The 20,384-nt window shown below is 42.8% G+C and overlaps 1 protein-coding gene across 1 annotated transcript in view; it reads left to right on the plus strand.

Annotated features, from left to right (window-relative positions):
• The window catches only part of CTH (cystathionine gamma-lyase), a 41,647-nt gene extending 23,817 nt beyond the window's left edge, over positions 1-17,830 (plus strand). Inside the window, exons 6-12 of the mRNA XM_072649837.1 lie at positions 1,648-1,705; positions 2,562-2,639; positions 4,769-4,921; positions 7,199-7,320; positions 8,485-8,537; positions 15,212-15,350; positions 17,099-17,830. Coding sequence (XP_072505938.1) covers positions 1,648-1,705; positions 2,562-2,639; positions 4,769-4,921; positions 7,199-7,320; positions 8,485-8,537; positions 15,212-15,350; positions 17,099-17,107 — 612 coding nt within the window. The 3' untranslated portion in view covers positions 17,108-17,830. The remainder of the gene's footprint in view (positions 1-1,647; positions 1,706-2,561; positions 2,640-4,768; positions 4,922-7,198; positions 7,321-8,484; positions 8,538-15,211; positions 15,351-17,098) is intronic.
• Positions 17,831-20,384: the final 2,554 nt, after the last annotated feature.

The following is a 20,384-nucleotide window of genomic DNA, read 5'->3' on the forward strand; positions in this document are numbered from 1 at the left end:
AGTTTTGCACTTAGAACCAGGGAAGATAGTTCGTAGACTCCTTCACTAATATACCCCAGGGACTAAGCCCACTGCTTGGGGAGTCAGCATGGAAGAAATCCAGGGAGAGCCTCTCTCAGTCCAGAAGGCCTAGATTCAAGTTGCCTGTGTGATGGTGGGCAATCAACTTGTCAAGTCTCACAGGCAACTCTAAGAGTAGAACTGCAGGCCAGGTGCTGAAAGTGTGAGTGGATGGACTTTCCTTCCCTGGAGTTCCCTATGCCAATGAGATGTAAAAGCCTGTCCCCAAACCTCCAAACAATAACATCTCTTTTCCTGTAGGGGTGAAGTCCAGGATGTCTGCTGGCTTTATTGTAAAATGTGCCCTTTCTCTGGTTACTGTGAACAAAGTCATTAGAAGACTAGAATGTTAACAAACAGAAAAAAAGTACGGTGGGAGAATGAGAAGGAAAGATCTATTTCTTAATAAACACCTTTCGAGAAAGCTGGCAGATGGAGTGTGGGCTTGATGGGATAAATATAATGAAAAAGTAATTAGAATAGTGAAACAAGCCTCATACCAAAGTGTGAATAACCTTGGACGATAATACAAGGCTGGAATGAGGAAAGCCTCTTCAGCCAGCTGGCTTTTACACTTGGCTTTGAGACTCTCTCAGAGTTAGTGACAATTGTTTGGTGCTTTTATTGTCCCTGACATTGTCTCAGAGGTGATTGTTAATCAAGACAGAAGGGAAATCAAGAATCTTATGTACTTAGGTCTTTAAGTGTCCTTTCAAAACCAATTATGTAGAAATTCTTGGAAATAAGCATAATACTATGGTCTTACATGTATATATCCAAGTGCATGTGTATAACGTGTACATATGTGCACACATACACATGCATACACTATATATATACGTATATGCATATATCTGCACTTAATTGTAGTCTTAGAGGAGGGGAGGAAGGGGAAAAAAATGAAGAGGGCACAGCAGAGAACAAAAAATGTCCAAAGGAAAGCTGGGCAGCTTTGCAAACAATGGGGAGCAGTTTTTACATGGTTTTCTTGAAGAGGAAATCATTGCTTTATATTGAATCCTCGCTTGTCTTCTGTGTATGGGACGATGGTTTTTTTTTCTTCTCTTATTTTCTGTTCAAGTTGAAAATAAACTAAAAAATAATAAAAAGAGGACATTCTTGCCTTCCTCCATAGCTCGGGGCAGGTACCACCTCATCTTTGAGACCTTCTTGGGTTGCTCCCAGTGCTCATGCTGTTGCCATGTTCAGGTGACATTGTGACATTTTCTGTTTGCATATCCTAGCTCCTTCACCCAAGAAGGTAACCTCTCTGAAGGAGAGGAAGTGCCTTTTTTCTCATCTTTGTACCCAGAGTACTTAGCTCTTAGTAGACACATAGGAAATGTTTAGTGACTAAGTTGACTGAATGAACTCTGCTGAAGAGGCCAGATTTGAGGGGAAAAGGGAAGAGAAGAAAATCTATATGGAAAGTAATTCAGCTTTAATATTGATGTATTACTAACCAGCTGCTTAAGACAACCTTTCTGAAAGCTGGTGGAACAACTTGGTCCGCTTTGACAATCCCTCCCCAGCTCCCTTGGGCCCCACTCTTCCAAACTGAGACAGTCACCTTCCGTTCCATTTCAGCGTCCTCTGGACCTGGGAGCTGACATTTGTATGTATTCAGCCACAAAGTATATGAACGGTAAGTATGAACATGCTCCCCAGTTGGTTCTTTTTCATTGAGCTAAAAATAGCCCAGAGTTTGACATTTCAATTCGTTTTTTTCCACGGTACTTTCAGTTTTCCCTTCTGACTCATCTTTAGTGAAAACAATAGTACTTCTTTGGTTGGAATTCTCCAATTATCCTTAGGTAGCCAGGGCTCAAGGTCCCTCCACCATCTTGCTTGCCCTCTCATCTGAATTCTGCACTTATTAATGTCCTTCCTAAAATGAACTGAACACAGAGCCCTCCAGATGTGAACCGACCCAGCTCATGACCTCATTTTACAGAAGAGGCCACTTGGCAAGCTCCAAATCATTGATTGAGCCCAGGCTAGAAGCCAAGGTCTCTGGAGTCCTGCCTACCACCCCCTTCCTCCCTCCTGGGCTGCCCAGCCCCCAGCTGCTCCTCATCTCTAGCAGGGGATGAACCCAGGCAGCATGGTTTGGTATTTTTATGGGTATGTTTTATGAGAAGAGATTGTTAACCTGGGGCTCAGTGGAGATGACTCACACCTACTCATTAAATACAGTTTGGTGGAAACAGGAAACTTAATTTTGAGTATTTAGATAAGAAAAAATATTTCCAAGATTCAAGGGAAAGATTTTCCAAAAAGACCATTTTTTTTTTTAAAGAAAGTTGATCTAAATGAAATCACCCGTCAGAAATGTGCTTCTTCCCAGCTACCTTTGATTTTCACGTCTTTGCCACTGTTCAATCATTTGCAATTGTTTTCTTTGGCTTATTCTTTATCTTCTCTGGAATACCACACTTACCAGGCTTAAAGCAAAGGAGACTTGACATTTCATCTGTGTTATTTTCTTTCTTTCCCATCAGGCCACAGCGATGCTGTTATGGGTTTGGTTTCAATGAATTCTGAAAACCTATATAAAAGACTCACCTTCTTGCAAAATGGTAAGTATCTCATTTTGAAATCTGGGGACTAGATTCCCCTGTGCCACAGCCTCATGTGGACTCCTGGAACCTACTTTTCTTTCAGTGTTATAAGAGAGGATACCTTGTCTCTTTCTGTTCATGCCTGTAATAAGTTTGGACCTGTGTTTTTGCATTCTTAAGAGACAAAAAACCACTAGCTTTTGTTTCTTAATTTTCAGAGGGTTCTCACACTCAGAATCTCTTAGGCTCATGAAATTCCAGATTCTTATTCCTTCCTTTTTAAAGGGAGCATAGGAGGTACCTGCTTTAGGATACCAAATACAGTGAGTGAGGCAATCATGATTTTTTCATTTTAAATGGTGGTGAAAGGAAAAGTTAATGTATTTCTGACCATTTTCTATTTCTTTTGTCCAGTTAATCTGGAGTAGGGAGAAGGTCTTTCCTTGCCCCTCCCTCCCATTTTTGGCTTCATTTTATTTACGTTGCTATAGTTCTGCCCATTGGACTTTCTTCAGTGGCATTGGGCATGTTGTTTCCTGGGTCAGATGGCCTCCAAAGCCATCTAGTTCAACCCACTCATTTTACAAAGAAACAAGGCTCAGGGTGACTAAATAGCTTGACCAAGGTCACCTAGATAGTAAGCACCAGAAGTGGAATTTAGAGTTCTCTGACCCCCCCAGAACCAGAACTCTGCCCACTGGCCCACACTGCCTCATACCTGCCTTCTGGGTTCTTCTTCACTGTTTCTCATGGTGCCATCTGATTCTGCTACAGTCACACCACAGTCTCTTTGGGCATTCCCCAACTGATGGGCACCCACTTTTTTCCCAGTTCTTTGGAAACAGTTTGCAGTGAAACTTTAGTTAATGAGCACCTTGTCCTATTCATATCACTGGGGTTCCCTTTCTTTCCTCAAAGACAGGAAGGAGGTAATGAAATCCTCTAGGAAAGGACACCTGAAAAAAATACCCCGAAATGCAATAACCCCCCCCCCCCCCCCCAGAACTCCTTGCATGGGTGACAACCACTACTTCGACTTTTCTTTATTTTGAAAGCTTTAGGAGAGAAGCCCATTGCCCTGGGGACAAGGGCAAGAGAAGGGGATTCTGACATTCCTGCTGCTTCACAAGCAATCTCACCTCAGTGGCCAATTAGAGTGGGAATAAGAGACCATTTAACACTGTAATTAAGGGGCAAACAGCCATTTTTCTCTATGTTGTGCTTTAGAATTTTGTAGATTACTGGATCAAAGATTTAGAGTCAACTAAGGAAAACTAATGACAAAGTGACCTCATCCTAAAGCAATGCAGCATTTAACATCTACAGCACCCATGACCTATCGAAACAATGAACAGCAATTTATTTTCACTCCCTCTCATCCTCCCACTTCATTAAAAAGGAAGAAAAACAAGTTTCTTTTAATATACAGTTAAACAAAAATCCCCTCGCTTTCTGTACACCAAGATGTCTCATTCTGTACCCTAAATCCATCACCTCCCTGACGAATGCTACGTATCGTCACTGATCCTTTGGGATCCCAGATGCTCCATATATTCTCTTTCTTACAGCTTTCTAAATCTGTTTTTCATGGGTTTGTTACTGTTTTTCCTCATTTCACTCAGTCTCATTTTCAATTTGTAAATTTCTTTTTCTCCCCATTCATTGAGTTGGAGTGAATAGAGAGCCAGGCTTGGGGTCAGGAGGAACTGAGTCCAAGGGCTGCTTCTAACACACAGTGCCTGGGTGACCTTGGGAGAGTTTAACCTCTCTGTGCCCTGGGCAACAGAGCTAATCTTCATTTGTGGAGGGAGTCTCCTCCCTGGAAGTTCCCTGTACTTAGGAAATCACGGGATGAACCAAAAAAAAAGATCCATCAATTTATATCTTTTGATAAAAGAGGTTGTGTAATGTTGGTCTTCCATGTTTTATCAAAATTCATGTTCCAACAAGTTCATGTGAAGGGCATGGCTCCCCTTCACTCCACCAGTGGTTTTTGTTTTCTCCCTGCCTGAATTTCTTTAACTTAGTCTAACTCTGTGAACAGGAGTCCAGGTGGGTTTGGTGTCTCCAGGATCTTGTCAACAAAGTCCTTGTGTCAGTCACCTTCTCTTCCTTTATGGCTCACCCTCACCCTCTTCATCCTCCAGCTCTTGGGGCTGTTCCGTCTCCTTTTGACTGTTATCTCTGCCTTCGTGGTCTGAAAACTTTGCACATCCGAATGAAGCAACATTTTGAAAGTGGAATAAAGGTGGCCAAGTTCCTGGAGGGGGATCCTCGGGTGGAAAAGGTCATTTATCCAGGTGAGTTGTTTGGAGCTCTGAACCAATATGGCTTGGAGCAGGGCCGTCACATTAGGACTCCAATCAATCAATCAACCAACCAACCAACCAATCAATCAATTCATCATGAGGAGGATCCTAAGTGGCTAACTTCTCCTTTTTTTTTTTTTCTGGACCTGACATTTTCCTTTCCTTTTATGTGCAGATGAAAGTAGTTAGCCTTAGTTTGTTTCTGAAACTGGCTCTTCTTTTAAGGTTTACATAGATTTGCATTAATTTCTCCTTACTTTAGCTTTGAACTCTGACCTTGTAAATATAAATGAATGAATGAATGAAAAATCATTTAAAAGTGTTTACTGTGTGCTCCAGACAGTGAATATCCATTCTCACTTTTGTCTTTATAGCCCTAATGCTTAGCGTAGGACATACTAAGAGAAAAGGAAGAAAGGACCTGTCCTCATTGAGATTTTAGTCTAATAGGAGAAAACATTACTTATAGGCATTTGGTGGCCAAAAAAAAGCTTGTAGGGCCAGTGAGTTGATTCACAGAGTGGTCCAATGACAGACCCTTTCCTAAAGGTAAGAGTGATATTGGTTTGACTACTGTGTCCAGTAATGAGAAGCTAGTTGTGGGACAGAGGGCAGAGTAAGTGGACCTTGATGGAGAAGATGGAAGATGACTGGGAGGTGAAGCATGGCCTAATTATCTAGGGCTGGGGACATACAGTGGGCTAGGGGTGTTGGCTCACTTACTCACTCACTCACTAACCAAAATGTCAGCTCCTGGCTGGGAGTTCCAAAGCTGAATCAAGTATTTCCCTTGGGCACAGGAGCCATGGTTTCTGGAGGTCCTCTGTAGAGAATGCTGGTGCTGGTAGGAACAGTCAGGCTGATGGCAGGGCAGGCAAGATCTCTGCCTTGGGACTGACTGGACAGGACATATCTAGTCTGGGACTGGTCAGATAAAGAGGGTTGAGTTCATTAGTATTTTCTCATTCATGAACTGAGATAGCTTAGTCCCAGGGTGTGAGAAAATGGCTACTGAGTTTATCCATTGGCCAGTGAATCTGGTCCCAGGACTGGTACCCTGCTGGAGCTGTCCAGGGTCGGTAGGTCCTTGATGTTCAAAGCAGCAGCAATACTACTTATTGTAATGATTAGTATTATTGGAGTCGTCGAGGCAGGGCACATTGCAAATAGAGAGATCCTGCCTTTGACCCAAACTGGCCAGGTGACCTTAGCAAGATGCTGTGCCCTCCGTTCTCTGGGTCCCTCAGTTACAGAGAACGGTCACCCTGCATGGAGATAAGCAGTTTCTTCACCAGGGTTTCCCCTGCATTTGTGTTGTCACAAATACAGATAAGCCCCGTTCCTATCCCTTTCAGTCCCTAAACATTTATTAAGCACCTACTATGTGCTGGGCACTGTATTAACTAGGCTCTGGAAATACAAAGAAAGACAGGTGACAGTTATTGCCCTCCAAGAGCTCACAGGCTAATGAGGGAGACATCACATAAACCATAGAGTATGAACAAGCTGGAAATAGAATAAACAGGAACTGATCAACAGAGGGAAGGCCTAGCATTAAGGGGGAATTTTAGTTGGGACTTGGAGGAGGGACAATATGAACAGGGAGGAGAGCATTCCAGGCATGGGGCACAGTCAAAGAACATGCCTGTCGATGGGACATGGGGAACACCCAGGGGGCCAGTGTCACTATCAGGGCCTTCCTTACATTTTCCATGATCTGATTTGACCCTCACAATAGCCCCATGCAGGAAGCCTCCCGTTTTTCACATGAGGACGGTATGGCTCAGAGGGTAAGTGACTTTGTTCACCGAAGGCTTTGAACCCAGTTGTCTCCCAACTCTAAGTAAGTGTGGTACTCTTTCCCAAAGAAGCATGATGCCATCTCCCAGGTCATACCTAACTGCCTGGCTTACTTCCTACCAACTCACTGACATGTCCTCCCCCAGCCTTCCTAGCTTGCAGCTGTCTGTTTTTCCTTCTGCCCTCACATGTTTCCCTTTGGCAGGGGAACCCCTCAAGGAAGCAGTCAGAGGTTTGTATCCATGGGCGGTAAGATTTTGATTAAAGTGTCAGCCTCACTTTTCTCATCAGTAAAATGGGGCTGATAATTCTTGTGGTATCACACGGTTCTTGGGAGGCTCAAATGAGATTATATGTGTAACATGCTTTGCAAATTTTAAGGCTCCATGTAAATGTCAAGTATTAGTTTAGAACCTGAGTTACATTTTTAATGCTTTTCAGTAAGACATTTCAACTTGACGATTTCAGGTCTGTCATCTCATCCTCAGTATGAGCTAATTCAGCGCCAGTGCACAGGTTGCCCAGGAATGATCACCTTTTATATCAAGGGTGAGCTTGCACATGCAGAAGCCTTCCTTAAGAGCCTGAAGGTAAGGATATATCAGCCAAGACTAACACGGGTGTGGGAGGGAAGTTATGGGCACATGTAAGTCTCCCTACAGGCAGTGTGGTGTAATGGGTAGAGAGATCTGGGGTCCAATCCTCCCTTTGGCACTTTGTGGCTATGTGACTAGTCATTTAACATCTTGGTGCCTCAGTTTCCTCATTTGTAAAGTGGTATTACCTACTTCGCATAGTTGTCTCCAATGAGATGGTGTATGTAAAATCCTTTGCAAACTTAAAAGCACTATACAAATTTAAGATATATAATGTGGATATATAAATATATGTAGCGTGTATATAAACATTACTGTTCTTGACTCTAAAAACAGCATAATGATGATAATGATAACTAATTGACAGTGTTGTCTCCATAACAATTCGATGGGGTAGGTCTTGGAACCATAGCTTCATAAGTTTAGAGCAGGAATCAGATGTTAGAGGCCAGTCTCCTTACAGATAAGGAAACTGAGGGAAGTTATATGACTTGCCCAAAGTCACGTAGAATATAAGCAGCAGAGGTGGAAGGTATTATACCCACTTTACAGGTGAAAAAACTGAGTCTGGGCAAAGTCAGTCTAGTTGGCCAACTTCCCACAAGAAACAGAAATGAGACTTGATCTGGGGTGTCCTGACCCCCAAGTCCCAATCCCCCTCTATCTTGAATAAGTACATTTTTAAGTTTACCCCCTAGTAGTTAATGTAAGGACATTGTAAGAATTTTTTTTTGACATCCCTGCAGCAGAACAGTGAGAAGCTCAAGCCATTAGAGCCCACAGATAGACTGTTACCATAGAATAACATAAAGAAAGAACAGAAAGTTCTCCTGTATTTATCTTCCTTTCTAAGAGCGTTTATACATAAAAAATATCTCCATTATCTAGGACAAACCTATTGTTGTGTTTCATTTGGTTCTGCATTTCAGAACTGCACTGTGCTCTTTTCTTGCCCCATGTGTTTTGAGGCAGTGGGGATGGGCATCATTAGCAGATAATTACCGGGCATGGGAATTCCATGTTAAGACTAGTTCTTCCTTTTCCTTTTCCTGGATTGGTTGTGGTTCTCCCAGCTCCAGACCACTGATTTTCCAGCTTTGTCGCGGTCTTGCAGTTCTAGTTTCCCAGCAGGTTTCATCTTTGTGTCCTTTGCTATAGATCTTCACGTTGGCTGAGAGCCTGGGAGGATACGAAAGCCTTGCTGAGCTTCCGTAAGTTACTTGCAATTGTTATTTATGTTGAAATCATTGTCCCCCTTTATCTACTCAGTACCTTGGACAGTGCTTGGGACGCAGTACATCCTTCACAAAGGCTTGTGGATTGCTGGCAGTTTGACCACAGGTAGTAAATAGTGTAAAACTTGAGTTTATAGTAGAATCTCAATAGGAGACAGATACTTGGGATCTTACGGAGCACTTTCCTCCCAACATTCCTATAGTGTAGGGACCATAGAAATTATCAACTCCATTTTGTAGATGAAGAACGAGCTAAACGAGTGGTCCAGGAACACAAACTTGGGCAAGCTTTGAATTCTGGCCGTTCTTCATTTCATAGGATCATAGATTTAGAGTTGGAAGGAACTTGAGAAGTCATTTAGTCAACCAACTCTTAGAATTGTATAGTTGAGTAAACTGAGGCCTGGAGTGACCTATAGCAATTTGCCCAAGTTCATTCAGGAAGAGCTCAGCCAGATTCAGAGCCAAATTCCTTAACTCCCAAGTCAAGCCTCTTTCTCTGTGCCATGCTGCTTCTCAGTTACCTAAAAGACCCATTCCTTTATTTTACTTTGCCAATTTTATTGATGATTTCTGTTACTGCATAACAATCATTTTCTGGATATAGAGGTCCCTCCTCCACCCCTCACCTTCCACCTCCTTTGGAACAGATGAGAAAGGTAAAGTTAAGTGAAGAAGCCTGGTAATGTATTCAACATTCTGCTAATGCAGACCACCACTTCCTTGCTGAGAAGAGGGAGTTGTGCACCATTATTTATTCTCCAGGATCACATTTGGCTTTTAGTGATCTTGTCATCACCATGTGTCACATTTTTTTGCTATCACATAACTTCTGCATCAATTCATAGGATCTTCAGTCTTCTCTTAAGTCTTCATATTTTCCATTTCTCCCTTTACAGTAACATACATGTGTTCAGATGATTAATGATAGTTTATTTAACATCTTTAAAGAAGATATACGAGTCCCCTGAAGGCATCTCACAGGCAGGAATCTGCCTATGTGGTGTTAAATCTATGAATAAGTGAGGTGACACAGTGGTTAGAATGCTGGGCCTGGAGTCAGGAGGATTTGAGTTCAAATCCAGCCTCAGACACTTACTAGCTGTGTAACCCTGGGCAAGGCACTTAACCCTGTTTACTTCAGTTCCTCATCTCTAAAATGAGCTGGAGGAGGAAATGGCAAACCACTCCAGGCTCTTTGCCAAGAAAAGTCCAATTTAGTCCCAGGGTGTGAGAAGACTTTGTTATGTTTACAGACCAAGAAAAGGAGTAAAATCCAAGGTTCATAGGTTCAGAGGCACTAGAAGATGCCTCAGAAGTCAATTAGTCCAGCTTCTTCCTTTTACAGAAGAGGAAACTGAAGCCTTAAGTGGCCATATTTGAACCCAGGTACCCTGACTTTTCTCTGTAGAATCCTGCCCCCCAAATTATTATGAATCATGCTGCAAGATCATTAAAAAAAAACCCACAACCTTTTTTAAAAATTAAGATCTATAGGTGGCTCAGAATCATTAGTCTTTGACTAGAAGAGTTCTTTTTTAATATAACCAGTTACTATTGCTAATAGAATGTTTTTTTAAAATAGATTTTTGCTGATAGTTTCTGTTTAAGAGAGAGAAAAGAAGAAATTCAGCAAAACTAATCAACACATTGGAAAAGTCTGACATATACAATGTCCCATCCCATGAATGCCAGCATCCCATCTCTGTACAGCACAGAACCAGGCCTATTGACCATCATTTCACAACATCCAATTTCAGTTACTTGGTGGTGGTTCTTTCCATTTACATTGGTGTGGTCATGTGAACATATGTTTTTCCTGGATTTCCTTACTTCACTTTGCATCAGTTCGTATAAGTCTTTGTGTGTTTCTTTGTATTTAGCTTATTTGTCGTTTCTTACAGCTTGGTGATAACCCATTACATTCATGTTCCCCTGCCAGTGTCACCTATAGCATGTTAAAAGCTAGAGGAAACCCTAGGGAAGCTTCAGTCCAAACCCTCCCCCCAACCCCCTCCTTGATAAGTGAGGCAGGTGGAAGCTAGGGTGGGGGTAGGGTGATTTGCCCACAGTCATATCTCCAAGTTAGTCCCAGAGACTAGATGAGAACCCAGATCTCCCCCAGTCCCTTTCGACTGTGCTTACACCGCCTATGGTCCTGTAGCAGATTGAAGATGGAAAATGTGATGTAAGAAGAAAAGTCGATTTTCCCCGGGGATCCTTGAGTTATTGGTGGTTTTAGGAAGAGGGAGGCCCTTCCTGCAAGAAAGGACGTTGCAAGGCTTTGTACCTGGCCTGCCTATCTGGCTTCTGGCTTTCAAGTGATCATAATGAATGCTATTGTCCAGTATTTGTGAATAATATTTGATGTGATAAGTGAAACTGCTTAATACCCAACATTTCCAAAGAATGCCTGCTAGTCAACCTGCGGACACAAGAGGGCACACTCAACATATAAAATAATTCTGCGTAAAATGTGGTTGGAAGGAGGCACCACCCATGTCTTCCCTTGGGAAGATTACAGATTCACTGATGTCTTGAAGTGTGTATACAAATATACCTATTTGGCAAATCCACGGGCGTGTGTGTGTGTGTGTGTGTACACACATGCATTTACATACATACGTATACACAACCACACATGTACACATACACATACACAGATACATGTGTGTATGTGTATGTTGCACAAATAGATCTGTAGGTGAAGAGTGGTTCAGTGTAAGGAACTGAGGGCTGGCCTTGGAGGCAGCAATATCTTCAAGGCCCATCTAAGACATGTTAGACTTAGGCCAGCACCCACTGATATTATCAGCAGAGGGTGTTTCTGGACCGGGAGTTCTTTGTAGAAGGGGCTGATATGAACCCCTGCCTCCTTGGTGTTATGGGGATCAAATGGAGTGTGTGTGTGCGTGTGTACGTGTGTGTGTGTGTGCTGGATAAATTTAGCTGTGATTACTACATAGATAAGTCCCAGATCTGGACTGTTACTGCATCTCTGCCTCCCTGTCTCCGTCTCCATCTCTGTCTCTCTTTCTCTCTCTCTTACACACTCATCCTCTCTCATCTCTCCATATATGTGTCTATGTACAACATGCACACACAGAAGCATGTTGGGGCCAGCTCAGACTGGCCGGTTCCCAAGAGTCGACTTCTAAATTTTCAGCGCAAGACATTACTGCTTAGCAACTGCCCTTTGTTGTTAGTGTAGTCTTAGAAAGTGGTGGAGAAAATGGCAGAGATACAGTTTAAAACTTAAAAGTACATTGGGTGTAGATTTTATTTTCTAGAGAGTCAATTCAATATTTCCCAGCATGTCCTTATGCATAAGCATGCATGTATACATGCATGTAGGTATGTGCACATTCATATACATGTGTGTAGATACAGATATAATCTGTATATGTTTGAAGGGACAGAGATGTCAGAGGCTGCTGCACAGTCTAATGCAGAGTGTTGGAGTCTGAACAACCTGTGTTCGAATCCTGTTCCTGACACTGACTGAGATCATGAAGATGAGGGTCACCTTGCTGTGCCTCAGTTCTTTCTTACATAGAATGAGTAGCCATCTATTTGTTATTTTGAGTCTCAGATGAGATGTGTAAAGGACTTTGCAAATCTTAAAAAATACTTCTACAAATAGCAGTTGAGAGTGTAAAGCATTTTTATAAATAGCACCTGGCATTGTGGATACAACTGACCTTGGAGTCAGAAAACCTGTGTTCAAGCCTTACCTCTGACTCATAAGGGGAATAAGCGTTTAGCTCTTTGGTAATCCCTACTGTGTGCCAGGCACTGTGCTAATGCTTTTTATAAATATTTATTTGATCCTCACAACAACCCTGTGATATAGGTGATATGAATATCCCCATTTTGCTCTTGGGAAAACTGAGGCAGATAGGCTAAGTGACTTGTCCAGATCCCCCAACTAGTCAGGATCTGTGGTTGAATTTGACCTCACAGTCCTCCTTGACTTGAGGTGCAGTGCTCCATCCATATCCCCCTAGTGCAGAGCTCCATCCTTGATGTCCCCCAGTCTCACATGACTATTTAGGGGTTCTTTCTAGCACTAATGTACACATGAGTTGATAATCTGCACTAGTAGATGGGATTTCCATGCTGAAAGTTCCCTACATTTAAGAATTTAGCCTGAGTTTTTAAAAAAAGCCAGTTTTAGAGCCCCTCTTTCTATGCTTTATGGAATTCTTTCAAGATTCTGTTCCTGAACATAAAGATTCACCTTGATTTTGTTTTTTTTTTTTTTGGCTGACTTGATGGAATATGGGTTTGGTGGAAGGTGGAGTTGACTTAGAGCTGTCAGGAAGGAAGTCCTCCAGCTTCAGTGACTCCTCCCTTTTTTTGGAGATACCCTGAAGGGCAGATTCAAGTCAAGGCCAGACCAAACTGGCCTCCACCCTTCAGCTCAGCTCTGGTCTGTCTCAGTGAAGCAGCATTAAGGAGAGAGAAGCCCTTCCCAGAGCTGACTGCCCAGGAGGATGCTGGGATGAAAAAACCCTCCTTGTGGATGGGGAAGGAGATTGTTTCTCAGAGCAGGAGCCTGCCCCCCTCCAGCCTTCTGAGAGTAGAGGAAGACAGAGCTGCCCTTTGGAAAGTGAAGGACAAGCACTTTGTCTTTATTCAGGTGCCATATTATTGTGGTATCAGCTCTCATTCTGATAATCAGGTGGCAGCATCAAGGTCTGTTGTGTGATGACTTGACTCTGGTCCAAGGTGATAACCTAGTCTGTCTTCAGGACACACATTCACGCCCTTCCAGCCCAGCCCAGAAATCAAGTCAGCAAGTATTTAAGCACCTACTATGTGTCAGGCACTGGAGGAAGTGCTGGGGATGCAAAGAAAAAGGAAACATTTTTTTCACCTTTGAAGGTTTATAACTCTCACTGTCTAGATTTTCCTAGATTTTTTAACTGTGTGCTTTAAAAAAAAAATGCCTATATCCACTCTTCCACTAGACATTCAACATGGTGTGGTAAAGAGAAGGCCGGCCTTGGAGTCAGAAAGACCTGGGTTCCAGTCCAGCCACAGATGCTGTCTAGCTGTGTGACCATGGGCATGTCACCACTGCCTACCTCAGTTTCCTCATTTACAAAATGGACTTAATAGAAAGCACCTACCTTGCAGGTTTGGCACTTAGCATAGTACCTGGCATGCAGTAGGCTCTCTATCAATGCTAGGATGAGGATGATGATGATATAATACCTAATTATTCCTTAACCTCTCAGTGCCCCGGGCCCATCTGCCTCTGTAGAAGAAGCACCCTTTCTACAGCTTTTATTTACCAGTAGAGCACAGTGGAAAGAGGGCTGAATGTCCGATAGGATGATCTATGCTGGAAACGAGGCTCCCTGCCCTTCTGCCATGGCAATAGTGACGATCATATTATTATTACTTCAACAAGTAGCTTTCATGTAGCACTTTAAGGTTTCCAGAGTGCTTTACAAAAGTTTACTCATTTGATCCTCACAACAACTAGGGGGATGTTGGTGCTATGATTATCCCCATTTTGAAGATGAGGAAACTGAGGTGGTGAGTGACTTGCCCAGGGTCATACCACTAGTAATTGTCTGAGGCTGGATTTCAATTCAGAGCTTCATCACTCCAGACCCAGCACTCTATCCACCCCTGATACCTAGTTTGCCTACAAGTGACCTTGGGCAAATCACTTAACCTTTCTGACCCCCAGGAGCCCGTTTCATGAAATGAGTGGTTGGGACTAGGTTAGGGCCCCTCTGCTCCCTCTCGTATCTAAACTGATTATCCCTATGGTTCTATGAAATCAGAGAACTGGATTAAAAAAAATAACCACTTTCTCTCTGATTAATTAAGGATAGATTCTTCACATTAGGGCCTCTGGTCTTGTAGGCTCACAGTCTGGAGTCTTTTTTTTTTTTTTTTTTTAGGGCAGATCAGAGCAGGACCTTTATCTTACCAAAGTCATCCAAAATCACATAGTTTTTGGGACTTCTGGGTCACCCTGTTGTGATGTGTTTATCTTCTGTTAATTCATGTTGAGTCTTCAACAAATCCAGAAACCCTAAGGTAATCATAAAAAAAGGAAATCTTAAAAACTGGAGGAGAAATAGATAAATTGGAAAACAAATAGACCGCAGAATCAATCAAGAAAAGGAAAACCCAGTTCTTCAAAAAGACAATCAATAAACTGCGAACTTTCCTAATTTACAAGGAAGGGCCAAATTTACATTAGAGTTTGCAGGCCACTCACCTCTGCTCCAGCCTGTGTCTTCTTCCTGTCTGCTCTTGCCTCCCCCAGCATGTACTGGAGCAATTGATTAGGCCAGGGCTTTGGGTCTCGTATTTGCCCAATAAATGTTTTGATTTGATGCAGGTAACAAGTCACAGTGATGCAGCCTCGATAACATAGGATTGTTGAGGTGTGGAGCTGGAAAGGGTTTTAGAGATGATCTAGTCCTGGCCTCCCTTTTTACAGATGACGAAACTGAGGCCCAGGAAGGTTAGAATGGAACAGTCAACCCTGCTTTTATTAAGACTATATTGTTTCATTGACTTTTGGAACCTCAGGGGAAGAGGTTGGAAGAAAATTGGTTTGCCTGTGGGGAGACATAAAGAAATTCTGTCCCATTCATTGTTATATTTCTTTTTCTTGCCAGGGCCATCATGACTCATGCCTCGGTGCCTAAGGAAGACAGGCAGGAGCTGGGAATCAGCGAAACTCTGATCCGGCTCTCTGTTGGCTTGGAGGATGTAGATGATCTCTTGGAGGACCTTGAACAGGCTTTGAAGGCTGCTGTGAGTTCATACTCTAGACTGGGTGCAGGAAGGCATTTTAGAAGAGAGATTTAGAGGAGCCCAGTTCTAGAGTGGGAAGGGGCTTCTCCCTTGTTTTACAAGTAAGGAAACTGAGGCCTAGGGAAAGTAAGCGACTTGGCTAAGGTAGTAAGCATAAGATCTGGGATTTGAACCCAAGGCCTGTGACTCAGGAGTAAGTGCTTATTCTATATATCACGCTTCTTCAAAATAGATGAGAATTGCTCTACATAAAGTATCAGCTATTTTAATAAACTAAATTAAAGATAATTTATTGATAAGAAGCAATGTAGTATGGTGGACACAGCATAGGCCTTGAAGTCAGGAAGACACAAGTTCATTGTCCTCCTTTGAGGCCCAGAGCTAATCTCTGGGTGATCTTTCTGTGCCTGGGGCAGTTTCCTAAGACTGGTGGAAGGAAGGAAGCAAATATTTGTAAAGTGCCTACTATGTGTAGGGTACTTTACAAATAGTATTTCACTTGGGCCTTACAACAACGCACAGAGGTGGGTGCTATTATTATCCCCTTTTTACAGATGAGAAAATTGAGTCAGACACCAGTTAAGTGATATTCCCATGGTCATACAGGTAGTAAGCCTCTGAGGTCACATTTGAACTCAGGTCTTCAAGGTAGGTTCATCTTTGCTGGTGGAAGAGAGTTCCCATACCAGGAGTTCCCACAATGACCAAATAACTGCCTATTCCCTGGTAGACTTTCAGCTTATCTAGACTTTTGAAGCCCCTTCAGGCTTGTTTGGGAAGGAGGTGTAGCAGTCAGAAGGGGGAGTAGTGGATAAAAGGGGGCTCTGGTTATACAAGCTTCTGCCACCAGAAGTCTAGCTGAGACTTCTCCATCTTTGCCTCTCTTATCCTTCCTGTCCAAAAGGGTTCTGTCCTCCTCTGATTTTCCCGGAGACTTCATCTTTACTTTTCTGTGCCTCATAAGCACCTGCCTGGTGTTGTACTTAACATGTATACTCTTTCCTTTTCCTTCCTTTCTTTTTTTGGGGGTGGGGGTGGGGGTGGAAGGGTGGAGAGTGTAGGACTTTGTTGTGAAATAGGCAGGGAGAGGAGTCCCATTCCTACAGCCTCATCACCTTTATCACTCTAGCAGAAAATGTTCTATGAACTCCAATGTCTGCACTTTGAATATTCAGCGACAGAAAACTTGGAAGCATATCTCCTTCTCCTGGGCAGTCTTACTGGAGGAGGTGAAATGGAATCAGAGAATTGGGAGTTGAAAGTAACCTTGGAAGTCACGAGTCCAGCTCTTAAGTGAATGCCGGCTCCATATGGAAGCACTCGCGTTTATGTCATTTGAGGCTCACAATAATAATCCTGGGAAGCAGAGGCTGTCACTGCCTCCATTTTACAGATGAGGAAATGGAAACCCCATGTGGTGTGTGACTCCGCCAGGGCCACACAGCTTACACATGCCTGGGGCAGGGTGGGAGCCCCGTTCTCAGCGTCCACTGTTTTGTCCAGTGTGTCACCCAGCTCTGACAAGTGCTCACCTGGCCTCTACTTGAACTCAGGCTTGGGGGTGGGAGGGTGAGGGAATGTTCAATTTTGGAATACCTCTAAGCAATCAGTTTTTGCTGTATCAAGCCAAAGTCTGTATCCGTGTAGCTTCCATCTCTGGTCTGGGTTTGCCCTCTGGGGCCAAGCAGAATGCTTCTTCACATCCTTGGCATGTGGGTATAATGTTTTTTTTTCTTTCATTAACACAGCACCCTTAACCTATACTCGCCATAACTAGAATTCCAGGACGTGCTACTGAGAGCGTGGATTCCTAGAATGATCGATAATCGCAGAGACAACTAAGGAGCCTCCAGTGATTTGCATTTGAAGATTTTCCGTGGCATCTTCCACATTAGGCACCTCATTACCTTCTATACTGTAAACTTTCAGCGACTAGACATCATGGTTCAAGATGCTGTTCTCTTCTCTCTCTCTGGTTGTGAAATTCCAGGCTAATTCCTGGTGATGCTTTGTTGTTTATATTTGTGCTTCTTCTCAAAGGAGGCTAAATTGTGGGCTGCCATTTTGCATCTTCCTTCCAGCCATAAAGTGTCTTTTTATTCTCTTTCCACTCTGATGGTGATTCATTATCTGGTGGTCTTCAGAATAATTGACGCTGCTGAATGAACTCTCCATGTTTAGCTTATGTGGACAGTACCTAGAGCTGGCCACTAACCTCTGCTCCAGCAAGGTTGGGGACCTTGCACAGCCCTCCCTCACTCAAATCAAAGTCAACTGCAAATCATGTCATCTTGATGTCATGGTGCTCTTTGAGAACGAAGGACAAACACACCACCAACAACTGAGATCCACTAAGCGGTTTACGGAATTATGGCTGTGGTACCAAAATCAGATACTTGAAACCATAATGTGAAATTCTACTGATTTTTGAAAGGTGTCTTCAAAATCTCCTTTCTGTTTTAGTAAATCTATATCGCAAATGTGCCTTGCTTTGTATTTATGTTTTGGCATTGGGTGCATCTAGTAATAATTTTGCCTCAGTAGGTGTTAATTCTTTTTGTTTCAGTCATCAGTTTGCACAGGCTTACATAGGTCTCAGTTTGAATGACTTTGTGACTCACATTCCTGTTTTTAAAGTTAAAGGATACTCAATGTCATAGCCACTTGAGTCTTCCTTTCCCCTCCCCCCCAATGGAGTTTTACATTTCCCCTTTTCTTGAAGGTGTGAAATGCTTCCAGAAGGAATTAACCTCTTTGGAATTAGGCATTGCCTTCTTTTCTACAGTGTTGGTAAAGGCGAGTAAGCCGCAAGCTCTTTCCAACTCACTCTAATTGGGTTTGAAGCTTCCTTTCAGAAAAAGTCTTTATTTTGTATATTTCCCACTTTTGAGACTCCTTCCAGCCAGGAATTCAAGCTTGCCTACTCGTCTTCGTCAATTATCAATGACTCATTTTAAGTCTCTAAAAAACCATAAGGGAGGATTTCAAACTCCCCCTATCCCCTACTCCCTCCTTCCTTCCTATTAAATTGAGGCTGAAACAAAAATCTCAGGATTAGGGGTGTTTGGGAAATGGGAATGAGATCCTTCAAAGAGAAACCAAGAGTTTATTTTCCAATGTGAGATGGTCTTTATTGATTTGGCTGCTTGTCAATTTCTTAGATGTCTTTCTTTGGATTGTACCTTGATGACTTCCTATGTTTCCTGTAGATAACTGGCCATGGTCCCTGTGCCTTACTGAGATTCTTGATAAATACACTAAACAAACAAATGGAGTTGATTGCCAAGGTTGGGGAAGAATGAACACGTAACAAGTGAACCACAGATTTCATTTGTATTTTCTGTAGCCCAACCAATACTTGTCAGGCTCATTACGACCTGATTTTACTGGCAAAACCATTCCCCTCTCCTGATGCAAACCAGTGTCTTCTCTAACAATTAACTCTTGGGAGAGTTTCCTTGGGCACTGAGGGGCTAGGTAACTTGCCTGAGGTCAGGTAGCCAGGAGGTATCAGAGGCACGACTGGAATCCCAAGTTTCTTGGATTCAAGACTGGTTCACTACCCACTGTACCACTCTGCCTAGTCATTTCAGTTGTGTCTCATTTTTAGGGTTTTCTTGGCAAAGATTTTGGAATGGTTTTCCATTTCCTTCTCCATCTTATTTTATAGATGAGGAAACTGAGGCAAACAGGGTAAAGTGACTTGCCTAGGGTCACCCAGTTAGTAAGTGTCTGAGGTCAGATTTGAACTCAGGAAGATGAGTCTTTTTGACTCCTGGCCCAGCACTTTATCCACTGTATCACCTTGATGATATGGTGTTGATAATACAAAGGTTAAACTATCTGCAGAGGAGACCACATACACATTATGCCAAATATCTCCTTTTGGTCTCATAGCTAGAAGTTAGAATTCCAACAAACATCTTTTTGGATGTTTGCTGGGCATATTGCCTCTTGGTGATAGACACTTAAGAGAAGGCAATTAAGAACAGTGTTCCAGAATACTGTCACACTTTTTTCCTCAGGATATTAAAAATGATTTAGAGCTGAAAGTGATCTCAAGGCCAGTCCCCTCATTTTACAGAATAGGAAACTGAGGTCAAGGAAGTAATGTGACTGTCAGGGACATAGTAAGCATTGAAGGGAGGTATCAGAACCCTAGTCTTCCTATCCTCAAGTCCTTTGCCCTTTCCACAAAACTGCTTCATTTGTCATCTACCATATTGCTTTGTGAAAAGAATTCATGTCCCCAGTGCTTAGCTTGGTGCTTGGCACACAGTAGGTGCTGGATAAATGGGGGTCTACTTTCTCCTCCTGGGGCTGTGATGGAGAAAGTACTTCATTTGTTTTTTTCAGTTAACAAATATTTTGTCTCCTTCCCACCTCTCTTCTCCCATTGAGGGGTAAAACCACAAAGCCATTGTAACAAATATGTATAGTCAAGAAAAACAGATTCTCATTGTCTCATTCTGTATCTTGTACCCATCACTCCTTTCTCTCAAGAGGTGGGTCTCTTGCTTCATCTGTCCATGGGTATCATGGAAACTCCTCACACTGATCTGAGTCCTTAAGTTTTTCACATTTTGGGTCTCTATAGTGTGGAATTTATTGTATTGTTTCCCTGGTTCTACCCACTTTACTCTGAATCAGTTCTGCTCATTTTTCTCTGAAGCCATCCCATTGTCATTTCTTATAGCACAATAACGTATCATTACGTTGTTCACATGCCATAACTTGTTCAACTATTGCCCAATTTACGGGCATCCCCTCATTTTGCAGTTCTTTGTCAAAAAAAGCTGTGTTTTTGTGCTTATAGGTCCTTGTCCTCAGGGACGGCCCTTGATAAACGTTTAGAGACATGAGTTATCCCTAAGGGTTTGCCCATGGGAGTCTGGTGAATCCCACCAAATGACCTGTTTCCTGAGGTCCAGCCTTATTAGGGTTGGGCAGGCTCAGCACCAGCCTGGCTGGCTGCAGAGGCACGAGCCTCCAGCTGCCCTAACTCAGGTGTCTCCTTGGTTTCATGAGGTCAAA

The sequence above is a fragment of the Notamacropus eugenii genome, chromosome 2, assembly GCF_028372415.1.
Source record: "Notamacropus eugenii isolate mMacEug1 chromosome 2, mMacEug1.pri_v2, whole genome shotgun sequence".
Lineage (NCBI taxonomy): Eukaryota > Metazoa > Chordata > Mammalia > Diprotodontia > Macropodidae > Notamacropus > Notamacropus eugenii.